The 22,787-nt window shown below is 42.3% G+C and overlaps 1 protein-coding gene across 3 annotated transcripts in view; it reads right to left on the bottom strand.

Moving 5' to 3' along the window:
* Positions 1-4,209: 4,209 nt before the first annotated feature.
* LOC142143360 (uncharacterized) overlaps positions 4,210-22,787 on the bottom strand; it is a 169,719-nt gene continuing 151,141 nt past the window's right edge. For all 3 annotated transcript variants that reach the window (XM_075201153.1, XM_075201154.1, XM_075201155.1), the window contains exons 2-3: positions 19,135-19,616; positions 4,210-7,471 (exon numbers count right to left, since the gene is read on the bottom strand). In XM_075201153.1, the coding sequence (XP_075057254.1) occupies positions 7,315-7,471; positions 19,135-19,616 (639 nt within the window). In that variant the 3' untranslated portion in view covers positions 4,210-7,314. The remainder of the gene's footprint in view (positions 7,472-19,134; positions 19,617-22,787) is intronic.

Here is a 22,787-nt window from a genome sequence, read left to right as displayed (position 1 = left end):
AGAGACAGAATGGTATATTGAACAATGGGACTGCTAAAATGTATGCAGAACAGGTCTTGCCTTATCTGCTGCACTCCAACTGCATGCACGAGCATGACATCCACCGACAACAGGGGGACTGGACTACCCACTCATATGGCTGTCAAGTGTCAAGGGTTGAATCCCTGGATCCATGTATAACAGTGCAATAATCCAAATGCCTTTCACCCAAACTAGAATTTTGTGCCTGGGCACAGCTGGCACTAAGACAAACTTCTCCTAAATTACTGTGCCTAGAAGCAGGAAGAGGATATGCAATAATGTGTTGAGGATTTGCCACTACAGTGCAATTGCTGCCCATCATTTGCTCCCTGGGGTTTTCAAGCACATTATTGCATTTCTTTTATTTTAATTCCAGTCTAGCTCCATTGCATAAATCTGTCAAAACCCTTAGCAATATAACTGTTGAATATGTGCTCATGTGCCTTACCTTTCTATTCTTAGTCATTATGTTGGAATACTAATAATGCTTGTCCCATTGATTTTGGCACTATTTTACCAGTATCAGGGGAAGTCACCCAACAGTTTGCAGTAACTTGGGAGAAACAGCAAATGGAAAAGCAATCACGGACTAGAGCCATACATTTTAACATAATTGTGTATCCTGCTGTTTCTATCTTTAATTGCTTTGTAAACAATGGACATCATCTAGTGAGAAAAGTGAATGCAATGTCTCTGCAGGGATCAATCTAAATGCTACGATTTATAATAAGACTCTACACATAACAAGGTATGACTTAATGCAAGGAATGAGCACTTACAAGGGAGTATATTTTATTTGCAAAACAAAAGCTTGGCTGAAGTTTACCAATAGTCTGGTCAGGCAGCTGCAATTTAAGAGACATGCTGCCTGCAACTAGGCATATTAATTTTCTCCTAATGGTAGGATCAGGGATATGAGAGACATTTCTGAAAGTGATAGGTATATTGTCATCTTACTCCCATGTCTTGAGTCAGTAGGGCTATCAAGGTAAAAGAAAAAAGTTGGAGATTAAACTGCTAGCATATCAAATAAGATCACTGTGAAAATGTCAACTACTAGATCTGTTACCTCGCAGAACAGACTGGTCATAGACCTTACACTAGTCAGTATATCGGGAGTTTGTGCTTTAATTGGAAAAGAATGCTGTGCCTATATTCCTGATAAGGCACAAGAGATATTTGATCATGCTGAACAATTAAGAACAGATTAGAAAAATTGCAATTGAATCATGGAATTTGTTTGATTGGTTAGAAGCTCTAGGTACACAAATATTTTTACGGCAATTTGATTTGTTTGTATTTCACTTTTCATGTATTTGCTTGTCATGTTTTTCCAAATTCTGTCTTACTCATGGGTAAGTTGACTGAATATTTTGTACCACTTAATTTTATACAAAGAAAGCAAATTGATACTGTAAACTTTGATTTGATGAATAGCAAAAAAGTAAGTCACATATTTGAGTACAGCTTTATGACTATTGACATGATGTGGTTGAGCCAAAAAAAGGCTCATAAGATGGGAATGTGGAATTAGTCCACAATAGAAAGTTAACGGCATTTATTTATGTTACTAAAAAGTGTAATAGAAGAAACAAATGAAGAAAAGAAATGTTTAAGTGTGATGATAACATTTGCACTTGTTTTTGTAAGGAATAATGTAGATTCCTAAAGGATTGTGCTTAGATATGTGATCTTATGTGTAGAAATAAAAAGAATAGATTAATAGCTTTAATATATTAAAGTTGGTTAAATGAAAAGATAACTGGCAGGACCACTTATTCCCTGTGATATGTGTCAGGACCACTCACTCACTGTGTTATATGTCAGGGCTACACACTCCATGTGATAACTGACAGGACCACATACTCTCTGTGATAACTGACAGGACCACTCACTCACTGTGACATAAGTCAGGGCTACACACTCCATGTGATAACTGACAGGACCACTCACTCCCTGTGATATATGTCAGGGTTACACACTCCATGTGATAACTGACAAGACCACTCACTTCCTGTGATATATGTCAGGGCTACACACTCCATGTGATAATTGACAGGACCACTCACTCACTGTTATATCTGTCAGGGCTACACACTCCATGTGATAAATGACAGTACCACTCACTCCCTGTGATATGTGTCAGGGCTACACACTCCATGTGATAATTGACAGGACCACTCACTCACTGTAATATGTGTCAGGGCTACGCACTCCATGTGATAAATGACAGTACCACTCACTACCTGTGATATGTGTCAGGGCTACACACTCCATGTGATAATTGACAGGACCACTCACTCACTGTAATATGTGTCAGGGCTACGCACTCCATGTGATAACTGACAGGAACACTCACTCCCTGTGATATGTGTCAGGGCTACGCACTCCATGTGATAACTGACAGGACCACTCACTTCCTGTGGTATGTGTCAGGGCTACACACTCCATTTGATAATTGACAGGACCACTCACTCACTGTAATATGTGTCAGGGCTACGCACTCCATGTGATAACTGACAGGACCACTCACTCCCTGTGATATGTGTCAGGGCTACACACTCCATGTGATAATTGACAGGACCACTCACTCACTGTAATATGTGTCAGGGCTACGCACTCCATGTGATAACTGATAGGACCACACACTCCCTGTGATATGTGTCAGGGATACACACTCCATGTGATAACTGACAGGACCACCTCTCGCAGGCTGTGAATGGGAGGTGTGATCAGGAGAAGATTGTGTCTTCTGAGTGGCTCCTTCCATCCACACACCCCTCAGAATAGGAGGAGACCCAGGATAAAAGGCTGCATGGAGGAGGTGGAGAAGCATCTCAGTAACACTCATATTCTTTCCACTCTGTGTATTTTGCAGCTATGTTCACAGACTTAGGTACACAGGGGAGGTTCTAAGGTCTGGGAAGTGGGTACCTGGAAATGCACTGAATGGAGAAAAAGGTGCACTTGTGCAAATAAAGAAGCATTGCGGGTTACATCTTTTGGGATTAGTTCCATTCTGAGTAAGTTATTAGCATCCCACACTCCCTTTGTTCATGGCTGCCACCAGAAATTGCTGGGCCGAGTATAACACACAGAGCCCCCTTCCTTCCTTCTCTCACTCCTCCCTCATATTTAAATTATTCTCTACCCAACATTTGTCCCCCTCCCTATTCTCTACAGTCACCCCCCATCCCCGGTTCCATCCAACCCCTGCAGCAGTTTACTTACCTCTCCACATCTTCTTGCTGTCTTCTTTTGGCTCCTCTCTATTGAAAGCTCTGCAATGTTATTACTTACATGACGTCAGCGATGCTGCAGGGAGCCTCTCTGCCTGGGAGCCCGGCACCCGGGGGGCTAGGACTGGAGCAAATGGTGGTCACTGTGGGGCCCGACTTCTTGGTAGTGGTGGCGGACATGCTGCCTACAAGGGGGCCCACTGACGCTTCCTTAATTACGCACAGAGGTCTCTCCCCACAGCACCTCTCACATCTCAAGGGCAGTTGCTACTTCCCTTAATTCACTGCACAGACCTCCTCTTCTAATAAATTTGTTTGGGCCCAGGGCTGGTGGGGCCCCACACTGCTGCACTCCCTGTACCCCCCTGATGGCGGCCCTGCCTATGATACTTGCCCGGGCAATATATTCACTGAGTTGGTTTTCAGAACCAATACATTCCCTGTATTGTCAGACCGCTGGCTCCGTGTTAGTTGCAAGGCCCACGCACTCTCTCTGACAGTTCTCAGACCCCCACACTCTCGTTGTTAATTATAAGGACTTATCACAGTATTTTGGGATTTGATTATAAGTCTGATGATCCTTAATTCATTCCATCGTTATTTCACACTGTGAGAGAGCAACTTTAAAACTCCGACTTAATGAGCATTTTGTTTTAGTGTACGTCAAAGAAGACTGTACTGTAAGTCCCATGGCATTCCATGGAATTTTTGCAATCAACAAACCCATTATTTACTGCAATATTTTCTACCGAGATGACTAGGAAATTGCTCTGCAATGTGAAAAGTGTCATTGAAAGAAATAAGAAAAACAGCTTCAAATAAACTCCTCAACTTCACACAAGGGGTTTCTGGGACACAATAACCCCGTACACTGAACTTCACTAGACAGTAGGGGCACTTGTAATAATTGGTTGCCTGCGCAACAAGCTCAAGGAGACGGACCTCTGCAAACAAAGATACATTTTATTTGTTTTCTCAACACACAGAATACAACGTTTCATTCTATAATGACAAAGAAGCAATGTTGTGGTCCAGCCTCAACCGCAAGTCATACTTAAGTCTGTAAACCGCTATCCAGATACGATATATTATAGCAAATTATATATTTACTGGAAAGTAAAATAATAACATTGTACTGAGGAATATTTGTGGAGTTTAGACCAAACAATTGAAGGAAATTGCACCTTACGTTATTCTAAAAAAAAATCTATTATTGTTTTTGCTGGGCAAGAATTTGGGTGTAATACAAACCCACGACCCATATTGTATTCATTACATTAGTTGCACAGTGTCTTAGGTAATGCATCATATCTGTATCTGTGTGTCTGTTCTGTGATAAACAGACACTAATATTTGTATTAATATGGTATGTAAATTGTGGCATATTACATGTATTCATGATGGATATTCCGAACTGTGTTATGAGGTTATGGGGGAGGGGGGAGTTAATATGGGGGGGGGGGATTGTTGTTGCATTCCTGTTACCCACCCAACTGCTCCTGTCAGTTCTTGTCTGTGCGTGCACTATTTGCAGAGGCCCATGGGACTAGTTGGAGGTATGGCGAAGGCGCCCAAGTATAGGTAGATTTTGGGAGGTTTTGGAAATTTCGTAAAGAGCAAGAGAGAGTGCATTTTAGGCACGTTCCTTTCTTTGTGGAAGGGAAAAAAATCCATTTTCACTCTGCAAAAAGCACTTAAATATTGCACCACCTTGCACCTGGTGCAGGGTGTGTGTTTTGACTAGATGCACTTTGTCTAATGTAAAAAAAAGCTACAAACACGCAAAAGTGTCACATTTAATAATGGCAGTCCCAATGTCCCCTCACCTATCTCTTGCTTCTGTGGGGATTCTGATTGGCTGCAGCTTGTTCTAGCCACGCCCATGTGAAAACTGAGGAACCTGTGATATTTTGTATTAACAATCTATGGTTCTATATTTTCTACGAAAACAAACTACCTGCAGCATAGCATCTTTCATTGGAATTACTGACAGAAAGTCTGCTATGTCTAGTTAAATATCTCCCCCCCACAATGATCCCACCTTTATCTCTGTGTACTGTGTGACTGATTTTCTTTAACCGTTACCTGCTGCTGTATCTGACGCGTCCACGATGTATTACAGGAGATGACACTGTGGATGGTAGCGATGGTCCTTTCTCTAATCTTATACATGGCTGGTTATTATTATAACCTGATACCTTTATAAGTTGCCTCCTGACAATCAGGGAGGTATGAGTCATGCTTTCTGGAGATATTATGAATCATGCCTTGGAATGAATCTCCTGTCGGCCTTTATAGGGGTTTAGTGCACTGTTTACTTGTTGTATGACTTCAATCTCACTAGTGGAGCTTTAGCAGCAAATAACTCCTGTGATCTGCACTCAGGCAGGTAATGGGGATGGTGCGTGAACAGGGAAAATAACCTTTATAGGAACCTGGGCAAATGAAGTTATGTTATATGAAAGCTCTGCTATCACATCGGCAATGATGAACCATATAGAGCCCCCCCAGCAATAACAATAACACAAATAGGAATATTCTCTTGCATAACCTGCCACTAGAGGTAATACATCCACTTAAAAAAGGGTTCAAAACCATTGCACGGAATATTTGCAATGTCTGATGTAACATTATTACTGTAGAGAGGGGCAATACATTGCAATGTGTGGGGGTCTCCTAATAAGTGCGGATTTATGGCTATATATGTACGGTTACCATTGCTGAGAGTACAGGAGTACCTGGTGTTATATATAAAGTTTAGTGGTGTGCTTTGACACTTTTCTGTAACAAATAAAAGATTTGGAGGGTAACACATATGCTTTCCAAGGACATATACATGCAATGCCCATTATAACATAATATTTTACACCTAACAATGCTCACACGTTATACCCAGCAGCGTCCAGTATATTATACTTATCAGTCCCCGGATATTATACTCCTCAGTGTCCTGCGTCGTATACACATTGCTTACTGGTGTGTTATACAGCAGACAGCCGTTTTAGATCCCAGTACCCACTCGGGGGTCTGGTACACAAGCTAGGACTCACACATTTCATCCATTTAAACTTTTCCATTTTGCTACTAAAATCCGGCTTAGCTCCATTTGTGTTCTAAATTAATCATCAGAGGGAGTGGGCATACAGACTATCTTCATGTGTCACTTTAGTGTGTTTGAAGCTTTTTTTTACATTGTACATTCATGCAAAAAATCGCTAGCTCCACTTGATACCCCCCTCCCACCTTCAACAAAATATCAGGGCATAACAGATGCACAGTATTATTGTGGTGTGAATTCCAAAGGGAAGTAACAGACTGAGATATTGGAAGGCAGTACCTTTGTCCTGGTGCATGAATTTGCATAAATGCCCCCCCCCCCCCCAATGTGTATTGGGGAGAGATAATAGGTGGAAAGTGTACAATGACTCATCTACTATTGTATGAAAAGCGGTTGCTGATGTTGGCAGTATCTGAGCCCTGCACCAATGGCATTGTGGGTAACCCTACACAGCACAATTGTCCATTTATGCGTCACTCATATTTATACAACTATACATAACACTTACTGGCTGTCATTCAACGTACAATGGCTTGTAACGTTTCCGTGATATAATCTCTAGCGATGTACATCCAGCGTTGTCATTAGTCATAACTTGAGCCATTTCCAATACTCCAACTTTACATCCTTTATATGAATACATAATTCACGGCAGAGCACACATTGTATAGTTACATTATGATTTGTAGGTATCAATGCTTTTACAAGGAAATAAAATTCACAGCATACATTTGCATTTATATAGAAAAAGTGAAAGGATGAATTTCTGAACATTTCCGATAATGTAGCACAAGGTCATGAGAAAACAGCCGTTGTGTACAGTACGCCGGAAGTCCTTCGGGGGTGTTTGAAATAAGTACGTCTGGAGACAAAAGGCAACGGTGCGTCACGAAGTGATCTCGTGGCTGAGCTTCGGCTAATCACGTGGGAGCTGTGGCTCGGTGTCGGCCATCTTGATGTGCGGTCAGATCTGATGGCAGTCTGGGAAACCCAAGATCAAGATTTGAGGCTGTTCCTGTAAGCCAAGGTGGTCGATCTTTCCAACTGCTTTTCCAGAAGGAGATCGAGATCTTGTGAGACTTTGTCCAGCTTGTCGGCCAGGTGAAATGTTGTTTGAAGCAGATGGTCCATCGTACGAAAATTATTTCGTAGTCTATGTAAAAAGTAGAAAGAGATAAGAGATAACATAACTCATATTCAATATATATATATATATATATATATATATATATATATATATATATATATATATATATATTATAAGTTACTGGAATGTGTAGAAGGCATCTGTCTAAGGTAAACATTGAGTGATGAATATATTATAGACAACATCTTGACATTCTACCACTGACTACAGATTCACTGTTTGTATCTCTGGATCCTAAACTCCTCACCACCTCCATAGGCCGCCCGTCAATATAATTCATTTATGATGATCCTCTAGTAATACGTAGGATTGTGGATGTGCTGAGTGGCAGAGGAGGTTCTGGTACCATTAGGACCATGATCTCAAATCATGTGGAGTGTAGCCAGGGTCCAAACTTGTGAGATATATACTGTACTCGCTAAGTTTGTTCATTACTTGCACAAGGTTCTAGTCTTCGTTAAGATGATTACCACCGGCTGTGGGTCTCGGTGGCTAGTAGGAGGATGAGGAGGGGGCTGTAGACACAGGTGGGTGAGGAGGAGGAGGAAGAGGGTGTTGACACAGGGGACGAGGAGGAGGAGGGGGGTGTTAAGGCATGGGGCGAGGAGGAGGGGGCTTAGGACGTTGTGGGTGAGGAGGAGTAGGGGGATACAGAGGAGGAGGGGGATACATGGGAGTGGGGCGTTGGAGAGCGGGAAGACGGGGGTACTGGGGAGGAGGGAGGTACGGTAAGGAGGGAGATACAGGGGAGGTGGAAGATACAGGCACTGGGGGGTACAGGGGAAGAGGGTGGTGGCGGTGCAAGGAGTGAGGAAGATGGGGGTACAGGGGGTAATGGGGGTGAGGAGGAAGAGGGCAGTTTCGGTGCAGGGGGTGTGGAGGAGGGGGGAGCAGGGGGTGAAGAGGAGGAGGGCGGTGTCGGTACTGTGGTTGAGAAGGAGGGCGGTGTCATGCACGGGGTCAGGAGGAGGAGTGTTGGAAGGCGGTAGTATACTGAGTAGTATACTGGCAGTGTCAAATTCTGTCAAATTCATTCTTTGTAGAGATGAGTGGGCTCGGATTCCGCTAATCCGAGCCCACCCGAACAGTGCGGATCCGAACGGGATCCGAGCACTGTTTGGATATTTCCGGCGGGCAAAAAATTGAAAACGAGGCTCTGTCGTCCAAGTCTCACGTCGAATCTCGCGAGGGGTGGGAGGGAGGGCCCAGAACAATTCCATCTTGTACCTCTTTTTTTGGCATTATGTGCTCAAGCTACCTCGGTGCAACCTTTTGGCCTAAAAACAATATTGTGAGGTGTTCAGAATAGACTGGAAATTAGTGGAAATGATTGTTATTGAATGTTATTGAGGTTAATAATAGCGTAGGAGTGGAAAAAAAACACAAAACTGGTTTTTAGTACTTTTTATGCTTTTTTAAAAATAAATCAGAACCAAAACCTTTCGTCGGATGTTTTGGCAAAACAAATCAGAACCCAAAATCTCAAGCTAATCAGAACCCAAAACCCAAAACACTAAAAGTGGCCGGTGCACACCCTTAATTCTTTGTATCCTGTAGACGAGTATCTAGTGACTGGTGACTAGTGACTGATATTATAGAGTTACTGCTGCAGCTGGGGATTATGGGGAAATACCCCTATTTCCTTTTTTTTCCCCCAGAACTGCATTGTCCTAGAAATATACCCATGTGACAACCACAGCCCTGGTCTAGAGATGTTTCTTTTGGGGGAATCTGAGGGCAGGGTTAGTGACCACTAGTGTATATATATATATATATATATATATATATATATACATACACTGTGGCAAGAGCCCGCTACTGCAGAAGCACACGCGAACAACTTCTTCCTTTTTATGTAGTTTTATTGTCAGGATAGTAAATGTTTTGACACCGTACAGATTTCACAGCAATTCTTGGAGACCCTAAACGCTAGCTAGACATAGCTCAGCTCTCTCAAGACCAGCCAGCTTCCCCGGCGTTGGTCTCAGTGCACAAATGATACTGATAAAGAGTGCATAAATAATCTTATTTATGTTTCATTTTATAACCTATAACAGAGATGCAGCCACAATTGAATTGAAAGGTGACTGTGCACATGAAAATCCTCCCCCCACCTGGGACTATGAGTTATAAACAGGCTTGAACATTTGGTCTGTAATTAGCATATGAAAGCCTATAGCAAGCTTGTAGACTCCGCCCACAAGAGGGGCCTACACTGTACACAGAGAATTAATCTCACTATATACCTGGTGCTGGAACAGAGGGAGCAGACGGCCTGCTGCTCCTAGGTGAGCAGGCCTTAGGCCCTGACTAGTATGGAGTGTGTATGGCATGAAAGGTGAGTGTGAGCATGTTATAATGTGTTGTTGAATGGAGGACATAAGAATGAATGATTATTTGTTGTAAGTGATATGAAAGTTTAAGTGAGAATGAAAGTTTGGATTGATTGGATTGATATGGACAGTTATATGGACAGAGTTACATAAATGCATGCCTGGTTGGGATAAATGAAAGCATTTGTGTTTATACATAGTTAATGCTGTGCTGTGACTTGTGGAGTGCTGTACTATACATAGTCTGGATCCTGGTTGGGATAAATGATAGCATTTGTGTTTGAATTTGGATCGATTTGTTAGGCTTTGGGAATGGAGACGTTTGTGATATGTGTGAAATATCAGGTGTTAAAATTGGCCAATGGACATTGTGCGTTTACTGCTGAATATAGAGCTATTTGTGGTGGATTGGCTAAATACTGCTTGTAATGAGTAATGTGTCTGTACTGAGTTCACATTGTTTAGTAACTGTAATTGTTTAGTAGGCCTTGTGGGCCTACAAGCATGGCAAGTCAGCCATTTTGGATGGTGACTACATTGCATAGAAAGTGATGGATTAGGAAGTGATCAGATTGTGGTTAAGTGATCAGATTGTTAGATATGCATAGAAAGTGCAGGTTATGTTGGTTTATGCATAGAAAGTGTAGTAGTTTGAACTGGTTGAAACCATGTGCTTGAAAATGGCCGCTAGACTTTAAGTGAGGTATGTTTGTGGTCTGTATGGATTCTCCCCTCCCCCTTCACTACACAATGCACACACACACACACCTTTAGACAATAGTTAGTCAAAATACACACAATTACATATATATCTATATTACAGGCAATAAGTATGATATATATTGCACTAAAGCTATATTGTGTGTACAATATTGTTACGCTGTTTATTGTTCTATAATATAATACAACACACTTTAAACAAATCCTATATCTTGTCGTGATTATTCTTGAAACTTGTTGATATAAAGAAATATAAAAATGATATTTCATGGGTTAATTCAGAAATACCTTTTGCGAGGAGTTGTTAACGGTATTAAATGGTCATACATATATTTGCCAGTATATTAAGGAGATTGTAACCCAAAAAGGAGAAAAGAAAGATACCTTAACAGATACAAACAAGCTTTTATACCTGATTCTCCTCCCCCAGCCTTAGCTTGATGGACAGATGACACAACCACCTTCTCTTTAAAAGGAAATGCCCATCCCTGGCTCTGTTTGCACTAATAGACACACCCTGTCTGTTTGCTGAGAGGAAGGATTTCAAATCATGTAAGTTTAACCAAACTTAAACTATTGCTTTTCATACATAAGTCTTTACATTCAATCTAGGTGCATTACTGCACAAATGTTTTACTCTACTTTCCTGCTTTCTGTGCATATTGCCAGCTAAATGCCTCCTTTTGTTACATATCCCTCCCCCTAGCGTCTCCAAGTAGGGGGACACGGACTTCGCGAGGAGCGCATATTTTCGTGACAACGCATCTGCATTTTTGTGTAGAATCCCAGGTCTATGAACTTGAAAGGTTGCAGTGCCAAGAACCAGCGGGTTACCTTGGCATTTACCTTCCGGTTGTTCTGCATACACCTTAACGGTGCATGGTCTGTTATTAAGGTGAACTCTCTGCCTAGGAGATAATAGTGCAGAGCTTCTGTAGCCCATTTTATGGCGAGACATTCTTTCTCCACAGTGGCATATTTTGTTCCCTTGGAAGCAACTTACGGCTTAGGTACAGGACAGGATTTTCTACTCCATTCTTCTCCTGTGACAAGACTGCACCTAAGCCAACACCAGAAGCATTAGTTTGGAGGAAGAACCTCCGGGTAAAATCCGGTGCTTGTAGAATTCGGGACGAACAAAGAGCTAACCGAAGATCAGACCAGGCAGTTTCTGCAAAATCAGACCAGGCTAATCTATCTGGACAACTTTTTTTAACATGTCCGTAAGTGGAGCAGCTCTAGTGGCGAAGTGGCTTACAAACCGCCTGTAGTAACCTACTAAGCCTAAAAAGGTTCTTAACTGCGACTTTTTTTCTGGTCTTGTCCAATTTTTGACTGCCTCCATTTTGTCTAGCTGGGGTTTTACATGCCCTCGACCAACAACGTACCCAAATATTTGGCTTCTCTCATGGCTATGGCACATTTCTCTGGGTTAGCTGTTAACCCTGCTGACCTTAATGAAGCTAAGACCGCCTCAACTTTGGCTAAATGTGATCCCCAGTCTGGGGTATAAATCACTATATCATCCAAGTAAGCGGCCGCATAAGCTGTGTGAGGTCGTAGCAATTTATTCATGGCCCTTTGGAAGGTGGCAGGTGCCCCATGCATCCCAAAGGGTAGGACTTTATATTGATAGAGACCATCAGGGGTGGAAAATGCAGTCTTTGGCTTGGCCGTGGAAGTCAGGGGAACTTGCCAATAACCCTTTGTTAGATCAAGGGTTGTCAAATAATTGCTACCAGCAAGATTTTCCACTAGTTCATCCACACGTGGCATCGGATAGGCATCAAACTGCGACATACTGTTTAGGCGCCTAAAGTCATTGCAGAACCTAATTGTCCCATTGGGTTTCGGGACAAGCACAATGGGACTATTCCACTCGCTAGTGGACTCTTCAATCACATCTAACTGGAGCATCTTCTCGATCTCCTTTCTCACGTCCACTCGTCTGGCTTCTGGCATACGATACGGCTTCTGCTTTACAATGACTCCTGGCGCAGTGACAATGTCGTGTTCGATAAGGTAGTGCGCCCATGAATGGAAGAGAAGACATCCCTGTTCCGGCGAATCATTTCTTCAGTCTGTTGTCTCTGCTGAATGGACAAAGCTGGCTCTATGGGCACTTCAGAATTTTCAATGGCAGTACTCACTACCTGAGGAGAGATTTCCTCATCATGCCAAGGTTTAAGGAGGTTAACATGATATATTTTCTCCTCCCTTCTCCTACCTAACTGGCGGACTCTGTAATTGACAGGACCGACAGCCTCTAGAACTTCATATGGACCATGCCAATGGGCGAAAAGTTTGCTTTCCTGGGTGGGAACCAGGACTAGGACCTTGTCCCCAGGCTTGAAAGATCGAACAACAGCTCTTTTATCATAACTTTTTCTCTGTCGTTCCTGAGCCTCTTTTACATGTTGCTGCACAATGGGCCCTATCTTCCTAGCCTCTCATACATTTGGGACACAAATTGTACCAGATTTGGATCCCTGGGACCTTGCTACTCCCACCCTTCTTTTAACATATCCAAGATACCCCGGGGCTGTCTCCCAAACAATAACTCAAAGGGACTAAACCCTGTTGAAGCTTCAGGTACCTCACGGAGGACAAACATCAAATAGGAAATAAGAGTGTCCCAATCTTTTTTCTCTTGAGCCACTGCTTTCCTGAGCATGTGCTTTAATGTGCGGTTAAAGCGTTCCACCAAGCCATCTGTTTGTGGATGGTATACAGAGGTGTGAAGCGCCGTAACCCCTAGCAACTGGCACATGTCCTTCATCAGTTTAGACATGAATGGAGTACCCTGGTCTGTGAGAATTTCTTTGGGTATTCCCAAGCGTGTAAACATCAATACAAGTTCTCTAGCTATGGTGCTGGACTTTATGTTTCTTAGGGAAATTGCCTCTGGATACCTGGTTGCATAGTCAAACACCACTAGTATATATTGGTGCCCATGTGCGGATTTTTCCAGTGGCCCCACAAGGTCCATAGCTATCCGTTCAAAGGGAACTTGTACTATTGGTATTGGAATGACAAGTGCCCTGTACATGGGTTTGGGACAGGTTCTCTGACAAATGGGACAGGACCGGCAATACTTTTTCACTGCCATGTGTACACAGGGCCAGTAAAACCTAAGCAGAACTCGTTCCCGTGTTTTATCCTCCCCTAGGTGTCCCCCACAGACATGTGTGTGTGCTGCTTTTAACACTAGGGGTACATGGACCTGAGGAACCATTAATTGTTCTACTTTTTCCCCCTGTACATTAGCAACTCTATACAGGAAATTATTTTTAACAATAAAATATGGTATACCTTCTGCAGGCTGGGCGGCTTTCGCTACCCCATTTACCTCAGTCACACTTTTAAAGGCATGTTCCAAAGTGGCATCATTAAGTTGGTCTCGAGCAAAGTCCTGCAAAGGAAACAAAATTGGTATTGCGGACCAGTCCGTATCCTCACTGACAGGCGGGGTGGGCTCATCTGCGACATCACCGAACCAATGCTAGTTTGGACTGTCCATGTTTCCCCGCAGGTGGATGCTTTTGTGGAACTCCTGCTGTGACTCCCAGGATGGCATTCCGGTTTGGCGGTTCCCAAAGATCGATGTCCAGATGTTGTGGATTCTTAGGCGGTTCCTTTAAGACCGGGCTTCCGACCGTTGCATCAGTTGCCGGCATGTCCGGCCGGATTCGCTCACCGAGGACATCATTAAACAGTGGGAAGTCTCGCCCCAAAATGAGTGGATATGGGAGTTTAGGTGCTATGGCAGCTACCACCATAACAGTTTTGCCTTTGAGTTTGACTGGTAGTATCGTTCTTTCATACTTCTCTGTCGTGCCATGTACGCAAAGAACCTTCACCTTCGGCAACCGAGAAGTTATGGTTTCTTGTAAGGCAGAGCTGGAAACCAATGAGAGTTCACTCCCCGAGTCAACCAAGGCCAGAACAAGGTTTTGGTTGATTAGCACAGTCACCCGGAACAAACAAGGACTTCCTGATGTGGGATTCATGGTAAAACAGCTTGGAAATGCAGGCCCAATATGTGCCACGGAACAGTGTAAGGGTTCCTGTAGTTTAGGACACTCTGCCTTAAAGTGGCCTGGCTCACCACATTCAAAACACTTCAGATTAGACAGCTTTGCACCTGGCCCTCTGTCCATAGCAGTTTTGCCATTGGGCCCTGTAGCAAGGATTGTCAAACCTGGCTTTTGGCGTGGCAGCGGCTTTGGCACAAATGCAGGTTCTTTAGCCATTTGCTGTAGCGCACAAAACTTTTCTACCACGGTGGCAAGCTCTTCATAAGTTTGTGGGTCTGATTGCAGAACCCACCTTTGCAAATTGCGGTTCAGCCCCCGGATGCAGTGATCTATCGCCAGAACTTCAATAATCCGAGAAGGCGAATTCTCCTAAGGCTGCAGCCATTTCTTTAAAATTTTAGAAAGCTCAGCCACTTGCGCTCTGACCGGTTTTTCTTTATCATAGCGCCATTGGTGACTTTAGGCACAAATAATCAGAGGCCCGTTCCTCATCTAGATCCATATAAGCTCGCTGAGCTTCACCAGTCAGATATGGCGCCAGTCTCTCAGCCCAATCTTTAGGAGGCCATTTTGCCCTTTTTGCAAGTCTCTCAAAGGACACCAGATATGCTTCTACGTCATCAGCTGGTGACATTTTCTGCAGAACCGGACCAGGTGGCTCATTTCTGTCATGCCTCACCTGGCTTAACTCTTCCCTTAAGAGCCTTGTGTTTTCCACCTGTGCCTCGGCAACTCGTAGCATCTGAGCTTGCTGATGTTGCTGCGCAGTGGCCACATTCACGAGGGTTTTCAGTACTTCCTCCATGTTGACGTCTGCGCGGGTTGGGTAGCGGAAACTTGCTACCCTGAGCATCCCACTCCTGACACCATTTGTGGCAAGAGCCCGCTACTGCAGAAGCACACGCGAACAACTTCTTCATTTTTATGTAGTTTTATTGTCAGGATGGTAAATGTTTTGACACCGTACAGATTTCACAGCAACCCTTGGAGACCCTAAACGCTAGCTAGACATAGCTCAGCTCTCTCAAGACCAGCCAGCTTTACCAGCGTTGGTCTCAGTGCACAAATGATACAAACAAGCTTTTATACCTGATACTCCTCCCCCAACCTTAGCTTGATGGACAGATGACACACCCACCTTCTCTTTAAAAGGAAACGCCCATCCCTGGCTCTGTTTGCACTAACAGACACACCCTGTCTGTTTGCTGAGAGGAAGGATTTCAAATCATGTAAGTTTAACCAAACTTAAACTATTGCTTTTCATACATAAGCCTTTACATTCAATCTAGGTGCATTACTGCACAAATGTTTTACTCTACTGCTTTCTGTGCATATTGCCAGCTAAATGCCTCCTTTTGTTACAACACATACATACATATATATATATATCTATATATCTATATTTTTATCTATATATATATCTATCTATATATCTATATATCTATCTCTATCTCTCTTTCTCTCTCTCTCTCTCTCTCTATATATATATATATATACATATATATATACATATGCACAGTTTCATCCCACAGAAAAGAGTTCAGCCATGAAATGATCTAATTGCAGAACAGAAATGAGCATTCTCAGCCTAATCAAAGTGTACTTGCTTTTTGGTACAAGTAACCCACATTTGCCTCTTACTGTACAATGAGCCGCAGGATGAATATTTTCTACAAGTGCTTTCAAGAGCTGTTCATTTTCCTGCACAGATATTAATGGGCTGCCGGCAGTTACATAACATTCTCATCTCAGGTGAACGTTCTGCAAGCTATCCATTGCATGAGGTCATCGGGATATCAGACGCTATAGAATAAAATGTGTCATTGAGGAAATATACACATGGACATCTCCAGTAAACTGACAAATCTGGAAATGAAAGAGTTAAGTGCAACGTAATGAGAACTTCACCCTACACTGATAATCCGCTGTACAGTACAACCCTGCACAATAAAGGCCATTTACAAACCGGAATCTTGCAGTACAGATAGTCTTATGCGATGTCACCCGCCTGCCATTCCGCCACTGTACCTAGTACTAATGGGCACGTTGGCCATGTCTGCAACATTTTGCACAGACAATGGTGGGAGTTGGGCAGATCAGGGGTATATGAAGGACGTGTGGATTTGGGGCATGACTGCAGTTCCTGCTACACTAACATGGATATTTCGTAATCAAAATTAACAAAATTTCACTTTGCTTGGCAGGATTTACTAAATAAGGTGAAGGGGTGTATAGTGTCACTTACAGGGGGATTTGAAGTGATATTTCACTCTTTTCACACTACACATATTCAAATGTATTCACAATTGATTTGTGCAGTTCCAGGGATTGTGAATTCGGGGTGCACCTTTAAATGTATTTATAGGACAGACAGGCACTCCTGTACTTATCTGAAGAAGGACCGGCCCAAGCAAATCCCTCCAATGGATTTCTCCTAATAAGTTAACATCATAATTTCTTTCTCCATTTTGAAATTAGGTTCAGGTTTGTCCAATGAGCTAGCACTCAGCCTACTAATTCTGAATACGATTGCACCTTGAAGGCATAGTGAATACATCAAGCAAGCGGGGGAGACATCACCAAGGTGTTAATATTAGGCATACGGAAGAAAAGGATGGTCCATGGTCCAACTACTTAACGGGAGAGCGATTAAATAGCATTTTATTGACTACTGATGTTCTCCTTTAACATTTTTAAAGGCAAAATTGGGAAAAATTACCCCCATCCCAATCAGCCCAAACTCTGCCCCAATCCCACAAAATTCCACCCTCTTCCAATCAAACACGTCCGCTTTCCACTCCAAAGCTAGGAGATTATTTACCAGCATCTGAGGAGAAAAGGGTTAATCTCTCCTGCAGGTATGTCAGGAAACCTGGCTCATTCATGAGATAATGGCCTCTCCTCCTGTAGCCGTTATAGTGTCATTAGTCCCGCATTGTATCTTGTATCTTTCTTACTCAATTCTATTATTTTGCGCTTTTTGGAATTGCTGCTTTCCACACTATTACCTATTGTCCCAACCTGGGTGTCATCCATCATTCTGCCAATAAGGCTGTGTAGTCACTTACATTACCCTGTTCTCCGAGACCTCAGCTTTCTACTATTGATAGAATCTGATCGAGCTAATTACGGGACATTACCATCAAATAAACACACAGACGGAGCGGAGCAGGTTCACTCCCAGCAGATAGAGACGGGTGATGACCAGGAACATTCTCAGACCGACTCAGAGATCTGGTAATTAAACTTAAAGGTAGATTTATCAAACATTCTAAAAAGGAAAAGTGGAGATGTTGCCTATAGCAGCCAATCAGAATCTAGCTCTCATGTTCTAGAATGTACAGAATAAATGATAGCTACAATCTGAATCGGTTGCTATGGACAACACTTCCACTTTTCCGTTTGCTAAATCTACCCATTGTCCTGTAATTGTTTCCTACACACGTGGAGGCAGCCATTGTATAGGATGATCCACGTACTGAGACATAAGAAATTTGGGCTCTCAATCTTTTTTAAACAATTCTGTCTGCTGTACATCCAGGGGTATACTTACTAAACTGCGGGTTTGAGAAAGTGGAGATGTTGCCTACAGCAACCAATCATATTCTAGCTGTCATTTTTTTAGTACATTCTACAAAATGACAGCTAGAATCTGATTGGTTGCTTTGGTCAACATCTCCACTTTTTCAAACCCGCAGTTTAGTAAATATACTCCTTAGTTTCTACAGATATAAGTGTCACATTTATTCCGTACAGCAAACATGAAAAAATGATGATGCTTTTATAATCAGTACTCATGGAATCATAACTACCAGTCACTGTTGGGTATCCTTGTGGCCAAAATAAAGTGGGATTCTGTAAAAATGGCGGAATCTGAAAATGTACTTAAAATAGCTTTGATGGAAGGACTATATAATGTTACACCACGCTGCATGTTTTTACATCAAATTATGCTATTTTTGTTTAAAAAATTTGGAATTTTCCCATGCATCCTTTAGATAATAGATGTGTTTATGGTCGCTCTCTATTCCCTTCGGATCGGATCATTTCCTGCTTTTTTTTTTTGTAACATTGATTCAGTGGGAAAAAAATACTTTAAAAAACTATATAAAGCCTACTCTATAAAACTGAAGTCTTATTGTGGCCCTAAGTAAACCTTGTGCCCTTATTACTTATTAACTTAAGAAGAGGTGGTAAAAGTGGCTGTATAACATTACAGAATACGGAGTACAAAGAGGGATAATCAGTTTAGACAACATCTTCCACCCCTCCTCTTTTCCACATCCCCTAATGTGTCTGTTGATGCAGTATCTATGTGTGGTGCATTTGACCCGTTGGGCGTCGAGGGCAAATAACAGAGATTTGGTGAGTTCAAAATATACGGTTTAGGTTTTATTTACATTAACTTTACTTTCTATGTATATGTGTATTTATTATGTTTTTTTCATGCTGGCTGTCTTGGTGTTTATTCATATTGTAAAGTTACATTATATGTATATATATATATATATATATATAGTTTTCAGGTTTTGGCTGCAGTGTTACTCTAATATCAGTGTGAGATATTTTGTATCCTTACTTGTTCTTCTCATCTGGAATATCTGCCCCGTCATCTTCCATTCTTGTATGGAGTTCATTCAAGACCTTGTTCAAAGTTCCATAGAACTCCTTGTTGTCCTCTCGGATTCCCTTATTATGTTCCGTAATGACCTCCTGGTACCCCAGGTCCTGAACATCAGCGTTCACCGTATACGTCAAGCTCTGCAGCACTCGGCTGCTGTCCTTCAGAAGGTCCTTAAGGTACCGGGCATCCTCATTGAATGTTTGGCTGTTGATTTTATTTGCACAGGACTCCCGAGGAGGGGTCACGAATGTCATCTGGCATTTGTTTGCATCTTGCGGGTGATACTGGGGCTCTTTCGGCTGGTCTTGAAGGGTTTGGATAATATATCCCGATCCTATATCAGCCAGGGCATCATCTCCACTTTGACCTGAGCTGAACGATATAGCCAGCCACAGCTTCAGCACTGCACGCAGGGCCACGTACCGCCGCATCGTACCCTGGAAATTAAACATAAATGCAAATGTTAATATTCAGCGCTACTACTACACCACCAATATCATTTCTCTGTTCTGCAGAAGAAACAGACTTTAGTTTACATGTAGCGGTACATTGCAAAGCAGATGTCGCAGATACAATGTGATCTATATCTATGTAATATTTGATGTCTCTCTGTCTAATGTCTTTTTAATGTCTGTATGTCCAATGTCTGTCTAATGTCCTTCTAATGTATGTCTATCTAATGTCTATCTTATGTTTGTTTTTCTTATGTCTGTCTACATAATGTCTGTCTCTTGTCTGTCTAATGTCCTTCTAATGTATGTCTATCATATGTCTGTCTGTCTAACATCTGCCTGTCTAATGTCTGTCTGTCTATTGTCTGTCTGTATGTCCAATGTCTGTCTAATGTCCTTCTAATGTATGTCTATCCAATGTCTGTCTGTCTATTGTCTGTCTGTATGTCCAATGTCTGTCTAATGTCCTTCTAATGTATGTCTATCTAATGTCTATCTTATGCTTGTTTTTCTTAAGTCTATCTACATAATGTCTGTCTCTTGTCTGTCTAATGTCCTTCTAATGTATGTCTTTCTAATGTCTGTCTGTCTATTGTCTGTCTGTATGTACAATGTCTGTCTAATGTCCTTCTAATGTCTGTCTATCAAATGTCTGTCTGTCTAATATCTGCCTGTCTAATGTCTGTCTGTATAATGTCTGTCTCTTGTCTGTCTAATGTCTGTCTGTCTATTGTCTGTCTGTATGTCCAATGTCTGTCTAATGTCCTTCTAATGTGTGTCTATCTAATGTCTGTCTTATGTTTGTCTTTCTTATGTCTGTCTGTATAATGTCTGTCTCTTGTCTGTCTAATGTCCTTCTAATGTCTGTCTATCTAATGTCTGTCTGTCTATTGTCTGTCTGTCTAATATCTGCCTATCTAATGTCTGTCTGTATAATGTCTGTCTGTCTAATGTCCGCCTGTCTAATGTCTGGCTGTCTATCTTTCTCATATCTATTTATCTATCTGGTGGATTCATACCCAGCGAGAGGGGCTATTGATGTCACAGCAGCTCAAATGACTGCCATCTCAGTTGTGTTTTACTTGTATCACATCCCATCGGGACACGTCCTAAAGATGCAGGACGGGCATTTAGATTTTGGGACTTATGGCCCTTTAATCAGAAGTTCAGAACTAAACTACACCACACCCACCCTCATGTGTGGGGACAGTATGTCAGTATAAGTCAAACTTATGCTCAATTAAGAGATTCCGGCCCTGGAACATATTATGGACCTGTTTTTAACTGCTAAATTGGTTAGACTGGTCTGATGCTTCTCCTAAGAGTCCACGTTGCTTCCAGCCAATCATTTTTCCTTTGGTAAAGTACAGAGTGTTCTGGTGATAAATTGCTGCTTGTGATGGAGGTCCCATCACATCTCTCATATGAAGGCACAAAGTAAGAGCTTTAGTAACTAACCCTCATTCATACGTGTCCCAGGTGCAGAGCCATTTATTGCTGACATCAGGCTGCAGCTGGCCGACCTATTTATATCCAGGAGATATATACCGGTTCAGTCAGAGATTCACTAGAACTACAGAGAAACCATGACCTCATCAACTTACAGAGACTCAGCTCAGACATAGAATTGCTGGCATTAAGAAGAGCAAAGACTACTTAACTACTTAGAAAATTTAAATTTGTGCAAGACGATTCGTCTGCGTTTCAGCTGTCACAATTCCAGTGACGGATTCTCAATCTTAGGTGAGAAAGTGAAGTGACTGCCAGGAGATGTCAGGAAGGTGAGATGTTGTCATCTCACAGACATACGGTCATTTATTATCGCAGCCGGTTTGATCGGCCTCTCCGGACATCTGAGGTCTGACTTCACGAAGTAACAGGGTTGTTTACCTAAATTTCTATATTTCTGTATCCAAACCTGATATTAATTCTACAGTACTTTAGTGATTTGTAACATCAGCAAGAGACAAGCAGAGCACTGAAAGTACCATTGAAGGCTGCAGTTTGTAGTAAGGAGGGCAGTATATAGAGAGCCCTCAGCAGCCGTTTCAAGAGGAACAAACAACTTTAAAAAAATAAAAAAATAAAAAAGTGCCCTAAAGTACAAACTTAATATGGCTTTATAACCAACTAGGCAGTGATCTGATTTGGGGGAAGAATTAGGACACGATGGGCGTGATTCATTAAGGCATGTATTCTGAGCGCAACCCACGTTCAGTATTATACGCACGTATTTAGGCTTGCATCCGCCCGAATTCATCAAGACGCGGATTGCTAGATACATGTGCTTTAGAAATCAGGGGCTGCTTTGTTGTGATCTACTACACTGGATGCTGCAGAATGCGTCCAATACCTACGTGTAATATAAAATCGCCAAAGAATGCACAGGAAAATAAAGAAAATCTTGCTTTTATTTCACCTGATAATAATAAAGGCATTAATGTTAAACAGTAAAAAAAAAAAGGGTTTTTTGTTACTTTTTCACCCCATGAAATTAATTTATTGGATAGTTGGTTAATGTATACTGTGCATAAGATACATTTTTACAGTTGCTCCTGATTGCAAACACATGTTATAGCATGCATCACTGCTGATCAGGACTTAGACTAACCCTGTAGCTAGAGCAAGAGATATGGCAGAAAAACAAGCCACTTTGAGATGCCTAGCGCTGGATTCGGACGTGGCTGTGTGCGCTTGAGTTCGGCACCCCCTAACTGTACATTGACTATAGCAAAACACCCCTTCCTCACCCCATTCACTCCCTGGTGCGCGGAACAGGACTGTGCTCATGGCCGTATCTCTCGGTTCTGGGCCTGTGCAGGGTCATGTTGCGTACAATACGCTCAAAATCGGCAAATATGTGCTTTAATGAATCAGACCCAATGACTGTCTAATGTGCCAGACTGCAATTACTGTTGCAATTACTGTTTGTGGATACTGACTATGGATGGAGCAGGCATTATGGTGGGTACAACTTGTAGCCCCTATCCACATGAGTCTGCAACTCAAGTAAAAAATATTTTGCTGAGATTAAAAGTATCATAAAAGGCTCCAACGATCACTGGTTGAGCCACTATTGGTGCAGCTACTGACCCAGTACAGCAATACAGCTCAGACAGTGCACTGGTGAACATTTTCCTTAAAGCTGGTCCGGGA

Source organism: Mixophyes fleayi, chromosome 3, assembly GCF_038048845.1.
Source record: "Mixophyes fleayi isolate aMixFle1 chromosome 3, aMixFle1.hap1, whole genome shotgun sequence".
In the NCBI taxonomy this organism is placed as follows: domain Eukaryota; kingdom Metazoa; phylum Chordata; class Amphibia; order Anura; family Limnodynastidae; genus Mixophyes; species Mixophyes fleayi.
This window is presented reverse-complemented; position numbering and strand designations above follow the sequence as displayed.